The sequence below is a fragment of the Pholcus phalangioides genome, unplaced genomic scaffold (genome assembly GCF_987345545.1).
Source record: "Pholcus phalangioides strain wild (caught in Gottingen) unplaced genomic scaffold, Ppha-v1.0 ptg000015l_1, whole genome shotgun sequence".
NCBI lineage: Eukaryota > Metazoa > Arthropoda > Arachnida > Araneae > Pholcidae > Pholcus > Pholcus phalangioides.
The window spans coordinates 60,777,394-60,788,544 of NW_028301608.1; the positions used below are offsets into that span (position 1 = coordinate 60,777,394).

Below are 11,151 nucleotides of genomic sequence, written 5' to 3' on the forward strand. Positions count from 1 at the left end.
TCTCTATAATTAACAAAACAATAGATCACTTTTTAAACTTTGTTTTCAGAGATTATTTTCAGATCAAATAGGATTAGATATGTAAAGAGAAAGAAGGAGGGGAAACATCATAGAAAGGAATGAAAAACGTACATATAACAACTATAAAAAAATAAATAAAAAATGCTACTGTCACTGTATTAGAAAGATATACTCATATAAATATGTGTGTTGGAGAAAGATATGACAATATGTATTTAAACTTAGCTGCTTTGAGGGAATATTGGGAATTCAGAAAGAAACCCTGCATATGTGTGGGCGTTCTTTATCACATTTATAAACAACAACAATAACAGCCATAAAGGAAGCAAAATGATTAACAAGCAATAAAAGAAAACATACATAGAAGAGGGGGAAAAACTACACTCAAAATTTCAACTAGATTAAGCTCCATGTTTTTTTTTCTTCCCATCTCACTTAGTTTCACGGCAAAAAATCCAGTACGTATTCCTTCAAAGGACCAGGTAAAGGAAGTCTGTTAACATTTAAAGCCACCTTATTGTTCATAGCATTGTAGATGGCAACTCTTGTGATTTGTTTTAATGATCTCGGGTGAGATCGCATTTGTCTCAACAGACTGGCCACGCGACTGCCAGAAGATATCAGAGCAGTCTGAGTGCTCAAAGCTTTGAAGCACTTGAAGAGCTCATAGTGGTTCATTGAATAATAATACAACCATATTAATTTCGAGAATGTTCCTTCTTCGTCAACTGACAGTTCTTCTTTCCGAATTATCAGGTGAATGTAATAACATAATACCTAGGAAATAAAGAGACAAAAAAATTATATTGTCACTTGATATTATAAAAATGACTAAGTTTCTCCTCAAAAACACATTAGAAATCTTAAAATATGAAACAAGTGAGCTTCTAAGGTACAGAAAAAAAAAATGTTTTTTTGTGATATTGATCTTTACATTTTGATATTCTTGTAATTGATAGATTTTCTTTCAAACCCTCTCTCAAGGATTAGTAAACATATTCGTTGACCCCGACTGAACTGTCTTTATCTGTTATGATTTTTTTATCTCTTGGTTTAACTGAAATTTAAAGCTAGGGTAATAAGACCCTTATTTCATGGGATATTCCCTTTGTTGTTATTTTGTAAATATGCATAATTGAATTTATAATCTTTACTGAAATAGTGAAGATGTGTGCCTCTCTTGCACTATCAACTGGAGATGTGTGTGGTCGGCCGGAAAGTTACTTCATTATAAGTTACTGAAGAAGCATGAAATTGTGATTGTATCGACAAAAGTTCTGATAGGTGGCATAGCATTACCTAGAACATCTAATAAAGCTACCATCTGGAAGCTACTTTCTGATCACCGAGATAACAAGGTGTTAATATGATGTAAATGTAATGTTTTTTATGTAAATGTAAGTGTTTATTTCTTTGTATTGTATTATTGGGTCTAAGGCTCATTGTTTAATGAGAATTAATTTAAGAATTTATTCAGTGTCAAGTTTTGCTGCATTTGTCTTTTCTTATTTCATGTGATGAAGATCAATAGAGAATCAGAGCTGAGCCTGTGATTCTCTCGTGATATATGCTCTTATTTTGGGTTGCTGTAGTTTAGTTATATTTGACATCCATATTTGTTACGCGCATCTTTTTTTCAGCCTAACTCCTTGGGTAGTTTGCCCGTTGCAGGGGTAGAAAGGGATGTTCATTTTGGAGCAGCAAAATGTAAAATTTGGTGCAGTTTTCAGAGCAGCAAAAATTAAGTTTTACAAACTTTTCACAATAGTCTAAGATGACTCACACTTTTTGCTTTCTGAGGGTATTATTTGCTGTCTAAAACAGCAGCAGTTTAAATAGGCTGAAAATTTTCTAAAATAAGTTTTCAATTTTTTTCTTCCTTAAATTAGTAATTTATTCAATAGAAGAATCACAATTTTTTATATTTTTATACTTTTGTGTATAGTAGTAGTTGGTGCCACCTATCTTCTAAACCATGATGTGTGGAAATGTAACTGGGTATATGCTTGTGTTATATACTGATGACCATGGCAACATATTTTTTCTATTCCACAAAGGAATAGCACACATGAAATTTAAAAACCACAGAAAGTCGTATTTAGCCAACCACTGGGAAGTGCCTAGGTGTCAAGCTGCACCTTTAAAAAGTCCTGGAAATGCTGCAGATTCTCACCCACTCTCAATATATTGATATATCCTACATTTTATTCTGTTAGAATTACATTACAGAATCATTAAATTGTAAATAGAACTTTAAAGACAATTTTTTTTCACACTTTTTGACAATAATTTCCTTTATTCACCCTAGATATATATTCCATGCCACTCATAGAGTAGTGCCTGCCCCGTGCAGAGGATGGTCCTTGAGCCACCCCTGCTGACAAGGAGTGGACGAGTATGGTTTTGAAACCACAAACCTTAAATGTTCTTCGGTAAATTAGTGTTATGTGCTCAGGAGGTGCTACAACTTATGTTCCGAATCGGAAGTGAGAACCTGATGTTGGATGAATATAAAAGGTTTTTTTTTCAATTTTATGGGCATGATTCCTGCTAGCTTCTTGTTATACTCAGAAAGAAGCTGTTGCAAAATGGGAGAAAATTTTGGAAGAAAGAAAGACAATTTTTGCCGATTGAGCCTTTGTCATTTGGTAACAGTCACAATTTAACACTCGTTATTTGATGACATTGGTTTCAATGAACAAGTTAATTGGTTTCATGATGGAAAGCCTGATAAGGGGCTATGGCTATTTTAATATGATTTTCGGGAAACAAAGTTGAGTGTGGGATCTTGCTAGGAAAAACTGAAATTTCTATTCAAAAAAAAATTTTTTTTTTTTACGAATTAAACCTTTTAATTTTGTTAATTTTTCTGGACTTCTGGCAACTTTATCATCAGTTCAACATGTTTGTGGCACATAAAAAATAAAACCATTGTTTAGGGGTAAAGTTACAAAAGATAAATAAAAATAGAATATTTCTGGATTGAAAAATTTTGTTTAGTGAGAGAGAAAGAATGGAAAAAATATATCTTTGTAGTGTGAAAAGAGCATGAAAAATACGCAAGATTCGTCCTCAAGTTTTTTTCTCCAATACAGTACCATACTTTGCACAGTAGTCTATTTTCCAACAGAGATCTCTTACTTGACAGTGTTATGTGCTCAGGAGGTGCTACCACCTATGTTCCGAATCGGAAGTGAGACCTAATGTTGGATGAATATGAAATTTTTTTTTTTTCAATTTAATGGGCATAACTCCTGCTAGCTGCTTCTTCAAGGTCATGAGATAGTGTGACTATGAAAGATGGAAAGGTGGGGTGCTGAAGCACAGATGAATAAAACACAATCTATCGGAAAGAATTTATACAAATACAACGCCACAACAGTCAAAATGCCCAACAAGGTGGCTGAGAAAAAAATGCCCATAAAAATATGGATGTCATATATTTAAAAAATACAGCAACCCAATTAAAAATGCAATTAATAAAATTATAAACAATATATACACGAGATAAAAATTATACAATGCCCATAAAGAATACTTATGGTTGTCTTATTCTAACATAGCAAATTTAGACATGCATCGAAATGATTTTGAAGGGAAAGCGCAAGTGGATAAATAAGAGCAGGTAAATACAATACTTTTCAGATAGTTGTTTCTTAAGGGCAGCAAAACATTATTTGCCTCAGGCAGCAGAATTTCTAAGACCAGCCTTGGTTCAGTGCCGTCTTAATGCGCCCACCCGGGGGCCTCACAAAATTGAGATTCGGTTGAAATTTTCTAGGATTTACCAGGTAGGGCCTCCAAAAAAACCACTAGGCCAGAGGGTCTACGATACTCTTAAGACGGCTCTGCCCTGGTTCCCCTTTCCTTAAAATTCTTATCGAGATTGTTCTATAGCAGCACTGATTGTTGAGTGTTCTGCAACATCTGTCACAATTTTCAGCATATTCTGCTTTGGGTTTTCTATGGTCCTTCTATATTCATAGTAATCTGGGTAGGTTAGTTTCTAGATACAGTCGAACCTCGTTATAACGAACTCCAGGAAACTAGAGAAATTGATTCGTTATAATAAAAAATTTCATTATAAAGGAATTCCAGGTATTTGCATTGTTCCTATGTAAACTTATCTGGGGGATTAGAAAGTGTTAGTTAAAATGAGATTTTCGCTATAACGGTATTTGTTAAAATGGGATTCAACTGTAATTGTAATATCTACACCACACAAACGGGTAATTAAAATGGTAAATCATAGGCACTTACAAATATGTATATTTTTTCATTATCAAAGCTAAAACAATTTAAAAACGTTAATGAATTAGTGTTTACCCAGTTTGAAGTTTTCTTAATATAAACGGAGCTCTGCGAATGGCATATCATAGGTTCATTCGAGCTGATGCTGATATTAGGATTGGCTCCATATTGCAACAAGGCAAGTGAAAAGTCATAGACAAACTTCAAATCACTTGGCACTCTAGCATTCTGAACCATATCCATGAGGGCTAGCAGTATATGTTGAGTTCTCTGCGAAAATTGAACATTAGGATCAAGACCATGCTGCAGAAGGATGACTAGCAACTGTCGAATAAATGCCAAAGCATTGTTTTTTTCCTCTTCTCTGTTCATACTGATGTATTCACTTGCTGTGAAAACCAGAACATGTAGAGGGGTGAGGTTACTCCGGGACGAACAATTTGGATTGGCTCCGTGTTTACACAGCAGTCTTACGGAATTCAAATAGAAGACTTTCTTGGTATGGGTGAGGTAATGTAGAGGATCTTTATTGATTAGGGGAACAAGGCAAACCATGAGTGGCACAGATCCATCACGGCCAACACAGTTTGGGTCACCACCATTTTGTAGAAGCATATCCAAGAGCTCATAACGGAATTCCCAGTCCCTAATATGTCGCAGTACACAAGCCAAAGCGCTATTTCCAGGGTGGTTTATGCTTCGACTTGCACCATTCTGCAGTAGATATCTCACCATGTGAAGCATGTCCCACTTGTTCCAGGGTCTTGGATCTTGATCATATCCATAACGAGACTCTTCAAGAGCATATCTGACTATTAAAGCATGTAATGGAGTATTACCTAGAGTGTCTGGTTCATTAATAAGTTCTCTACAACCATGTTCCATAAGCATCTTCAGAGTAGCCATTGTATCATCGGCAGATTTCCGTCCAGATAACAAGAGAAAATGTAAAACTGTCATTTGTTGAGTGGCAGTTCTAACCATTATGTCCGCCCCACATTGTAACAATAACTCTAGAAATTTAATGTCTTGTATAACAGCTTGATGAATAGGAAAATATTCATCATAACACTGGTTCACTTCTTCAGATCGCTCAGATACAAGAAATCTGGCGCAATTCCAAGCTCCCCGCTGACATGCCAGATGAAGCAAAGGACGCTTTTGCTGCCATGGTAACCAGTTGTCTTCTCCTTGAGCCAACAGTAACTCAAGAATTTCTGCCTGGTCGCCATCGATTGCATAATATTCGGCAGACTGTAAACGATCGGGAGTGCGATCATTCATACCCATCCCAGGCACCACGTAGAACCGAAGCTCACAGCTCTGGTTATGAGGACCTGGAAAACACATTCTTGCTTCTAGATCCACCCTTGCTCCATGCTTTAGGAGGAGTTCTACTATTTCTTCGGTACCATGATAAGCAGCAATGTGTAGAGGCAAACTACAAACGCCTCTGTTAACATCGCAGCCTCGATTCAAGATCCACCGGACCAGTTCCACACAGTTGAAGCCAATGGCTCTCTGCAGAAGGTTATATCCATCAGGGCTGGTCACTGATAATATATTTTCTCCCTACATCAATAAATAAAGAATAAAATTTGTAATAACTATTGGAAAAAAATTATCCACAGTTTTTTAAAATACAGTGAAACCTGTTTAAGACGGATGCTGTATGAGATGGAAACCTGTCTTAAACAGAATCAAAATGTGGTCTATTCAATATGATTAGTGCTTTTATTTGCTTCTTTATGAAATGGAAATCCATCTAAAACGGAATATTATTTCAGTCTACTGACGTTCTGTTTCATACAGGTTTCTCTCATTAATTAAGTGGCAATTAAAAGCATCAAAAAATGAATTTTCAACGTTTAACAAAAAGTAATGGCATCCATAGTTCCCCACGCAGTATTCATATTATTCATACCAGGTACAATAACTTTGTTCAATAACTTTACCTGAAAGCAGGCCCATCATTTCAATAGTGCTGCAGTTATGATCTGCTGCCTATGAACTTGTTTTTCATATGATAAAAATCCATTACGATACTTTTATAATGTAGTTGAAATTGTCCCCTACAGAATGTTCCACAGATCTTTGAAAAAGTCTTACGGCCAAAAACTGCGAATCTTGTCAAATGAAAGAAACCGACCATGAACTGAAAGAATAGAGTTTCTTTTAACCTTACATTCGCCTTCATTACAGGAAGACTACTGTAAAAGCAACTTCCCACCTCGGAATGGGACGAATATTCGACTACTATTCTGCCCTTCTCTGCCGAATATTCGGTTCCGCTGAATAATCAATCATTTGAAATTACCAGTAATTTTATTTTCAATTAAAAATGGCAATTTTATTTATAATTCTAATGAATTTTATAAAAAATTAACAGAATATTCAGTATTCAGCCAAATCACTATTCCCACCTACATAAATCACAGGGGCAACTACAGCCCACATAGACCATTATGGACAGAGTACAGAAATGACTGTCACCAAGGAAAGATATCACAATATTGTTCCCTACTTTGCAAAAGTGATAACAATATCAGATTGGTAACTTCATACATGATTCCAATAAGCGACATCTACTGTACAATATGCAATTTACCCCCATTTATTATTATCAAAACTGTTTAACCTTTTAAGTGGCACTGATGAGATATATCATCTTCATGAAAGCTTCTTCTTCTAGCACTGCTAAGCCCAGATATTTTGCGCAGTTGATTTCTCAATGAAAAACTATTCTTTTTACCCCTTAGTTAGCACCTACTGGAAATCGGATGAAAATCTACTTCAATAAGAAAGACATTGTATCTTGAGGGGGAAGGGTTAGTGATTTTTTTTTCCACTTAATCCATAAAAACAAACAGAATTGCCTGGTTTCAAGTGAAGTGACGTAAGTTTGCTGGAAGGCTATAACTTGTGTTTCATTCAAATGACCTCATTCGAGTCTCTTCCTTTACATCATAGTTTCCCAAACTTTTTGTTCCATCACCCCTCCCCTTCTTCAGAATTTTTTCTCTCATCACGCTCTGACTCAAGCAAACCCCATACCCATAGAATCCTATGTCATACCAGCAGCTTCAATTGCCCCCCCCCCCCCCGGACCATTCCATTGATTACTAAGGGACGATAATGCCTACTTTGGGAAACTGATTTAAAAGTCATCATGGTTGTAAAAGAATGTGTCATGATACAAGATAAAAAAGACAAGACAAAGAAAGTGAGAACATTAGTTAGTTGCATGAACATACTTTTGGTATATTTGATATATGACTCTCAATCGAGCACCACTCAATGTGTGTCATTTCTTTTTCACGCATATCTTGCAGAAGAGCCAAGACAGCGCTCCTGGTGGTTTCTGAGGTGCCAGATGAAAGAAGATGACCTCCTGTCTGAAAAAAGCTGCTGATGGCAGACCCCATCCTACGTAAAAGTCTTGGGGTACAGCAGCTCTCGTCGGCTTCCTTATTCTCCAATGCTCAGCACTGAAGTTTTTCGAAAGGTGAAGATATTTATCTGATCGTCATCATGCTACTGCAAGCAGATGTTTCACATGTCAACTGGTTTGAGACGGTATCTAAAAACTGCATCAACCAAAACTCTTTATGAACGTATATCATATCTGGGAAGCATATATTCAGCTTTATCCGGTTTGAAACACCTTTGCATTATTTTCCAGACATCAGAATGTATCTATAATTATGAAGAAAAAAAGACTAATGAAATTTTTAGAATTTTTCTCCATTACATAAGGATAAAGTGAAAATAAGATGCTCTCAACCTGTGAACATACAAAATAACACAAGCGTAACTTAACATTCTAATGAATATGTGAGGATAAGTTAAAAAGTAATGCATCTCCATTAGTAGACACACAAAGAAACGAAATTGAACTACGTTGACATAGAACTCTTTTGCCTGATAATAACACGATAAATATAACCAACAATGAAGGCAGATACAAAAACAAAATCCTAACATGTGTTTCAGGCACACTATGAATACATTATTCAGTGGGAAAATATAACCAATACGACTGACAAGGAGATCCTTGATCCACATGAATTGGTTACCAAATCTTAACCCTTGGCACTTAGAAAGAAAGAAAATTACTTCTGTACAATGTAGAGAAAGATGTTTCCTTTAGGAAAGGAAAGTTCATCTTTGTCCTCATGGGAATCCGTGGTTTGAGACCAAGGACGAGAAAGAGATCAAGATCCCTGTGAGGCAGAGATGTATTTTCCTTTCCTAAACATTGATATCTCTTCACAAATGGCCAATTTTCCGTACATAATATCTGTACGAGCCTATTTCATAACTACAGCATCTGCCTGGAAACTAATTTATGACTCATTAATTTCAAATTATTGTAGAGACATACTCCCCCCAAAGTAGAATGTGGAACATTCATGTATGTCACAGAACAATCTGCAAGATCTTACAGAAAAGTGTAGAAAGCATTACCATGCAAATTTTTACAGCAAAGCATTTTCAGTCAGCTGAAGGGCTTGTTGCAGAATGCTGCAAAATATTCTGCTTTAGTGGAAGGTGAGACACTTATTGCCACCAAGCAACCAGGAGACGATGAGGTTTGGCAACCACCTCAAGTGGGCATAAAAAGCATTTTTAAGATCTGCGGATCCCCAGCTTGAGATAATAATGAAGGAAATTTTGATTTTTGAACTGATTCTGGGAACGTATGCTCATTTCTGTTTTACTATCGACCAACACAATTTAACCACATGCAGGCTTCATCTTACTGAAACAGCGAAGTTTGTGATTACTTCAATGAGGAAATCCCATGAAGCTGGATTGGTGACGTGGTATATGATAGGCTAGCTTGCCTCTTTGTAGGTGGTCCCTAGGTCTCTTCATCTTACGATTTCCCATTTCTCATATTGCATCAAATTTTCCATTCCATTTGAGGTATTGTTTATTTTTATATTTGTAATAGACTATTTCAAAACTATTATTAATAGCTTTTGAAATTCTGTGAAATTTCTACACAAGTCTAAATAATAATCACGTACACAATTACACATAGGCATACAATGGAACCTCTCTAAATTTCATAGCGTCATTATTTGTTTATATTCAATCTATAATGATAAAGCATGTCTATAATAGATATCTTCGGAGTCACTAAAGGTACTCACATTGAACTTTACTAACCTGCAAATAAATTTGAAGAGTCGCCCTCTTGAATAACTTTTAATTTATGAGTAATCATGGATGGCAACAATATATATCATTGCAATTACATAACAAAAAAATACTTTGAGTTATGCACACTATGAGAACAGTCAAAAAACATCTCTAAATATCTCTCCCAACTCCAAATTCTGCTTATATGTTCCCCACTGCAATGAGCCCTTAACTCCCACAGAGTTCCGTAAAAAGTGAATCTTTAAAACGTTGGTATCTCAAAACAAAGAATTTTGAGTTGTTACCATCTTAAACCAGCTATTCAATGTGTAATCCTCTCGTTGTATATAGTCTGTTACCTTTAAATACCCCTAGCACACATACCCTGTACCGTAAACCGGGGTAACTTTGAGACAGCCATTGTTTTCAGGTTTAGAATTTCCAGCCAATGCCATATGTTTTATCGGCAGCAGCGAAACAATAAAACCCAAGACATAAGTTGGAAATTCAGAAGCTGAAAATAATCCAGCGTCCCAAAGTTACCCTGGTTTACAGTATTAAATTTTCAACTAAAATTTTGATTCCACAACACCCCCAAAGCAGAATGTGCGACGTACGTCGCAGAACAATCTGGAAGAATTTTAAGAAAAGTGTAGAAAAACGCTATTATGTATATGCGAATTTTTACCGCATAATATTTTAAGTCAGCTGAGGGCTCGTTGCAGAACAACACAAAATATTCTGCTTTGGAGCACAACATGTATAACATAGCAAATTTGATAACACATCAATTAATGAATCAGTTGTTAATATATTTGATTAATATTTGATAAGGGGCAATCTCCGCAAAGAATGAAAATGGAAATTTAACATTACATATTTTGTAAAATTTTCTTTGATAGGCAACCTTTCAAGCTATCCTCTTGAAGCATGATAACTCCTGAACACAACTGCATAGACAGTGACATTTAAAAAATTGGAAAAGGTGCACACAACTACCTTCTCGATCCTGGTTGGATGAATCATATTAGCAAAAAAAAGAGGAAAAAGCAGAGTGGCGAGATCATCATCATCGTCCTGATTGGACGGGGGGGGGGGGGAAACAACAAACATCGAAACATAATATATTATTTTAACAACACTTGTTATTCGAGAAACATCAATTTCGAGACATTCATGCACAATTTTCCACAGATAAGTCGCAACACACACATATTTTCTCATAGGCAGAGTTATGGAGCTCTTACAGCCATTTATCCGCACAAAAAATCTAAACCTTTTACCTTTCCTTTACGAATCCACAAACATCAACAAATCACGGAAGGATTAGCCAAATTAGCTTCGAAAGTTGGAGAGAAAGACGGTCAGAGAAAGAAAGAAAGAAAAAAAAAAGGGAAGCACTTCATGCTTTTGCCGTTGGCAGGTTTTTGGCTGCATTTTCATATCAAGAGCCTACTTCATGACGCACATCAGCGGCAGGGAAAAATCTGATCAATCACGTAGTATGACTTGTTTACTAACTCTTCTCTTAAAATAAAACCTACGATTTGATTCGCTATTTTAGTTTAACCTTGGAAAATGTATTTTGACTCATTTTTATCACTAATTTTAATCAATCCGATTTTCCGATCTTAAAACTTACCTAGATTGAAAATTTTTATTTTTTAAAATCTTATTTTATATCTTTTGAATGTCCTCAGTGCTATTGAAAAGAAATTCCAACACATTAAA

The 11,151-nt window shown here is 35.7% G+C and overlaps 1 protein-coding gene across 1 annotated transcript; it reads right to left on the reverse strand.

Annotated features, from left to right (window-relative positions):
- LOC149076399 (uncharacterized) lies at nt 1–10,834 on the reverse strand. The gene is made up of 4 exons (XM_089243943.1): nt 10,704–10,834; nt 7,527–7,968; nt 4,348–5,844; nt 1–798 (listed from the first exon to the last, which is right to left on the reverse strand). Exons 2-4 carry the CDS (start codon nt 7,695–7,697, stop codon nt 463–465), a joined length of 2,004 nt encoding a protein of 667 aa, XP_089100069.1. The 5' UTR covers nt 7,698–7,968; nt 10,704–10,834; the 3' UTR covers nt 1–462.
- Nucleotides 10,835–11,151: the final 317 nt, after the last annotated feature.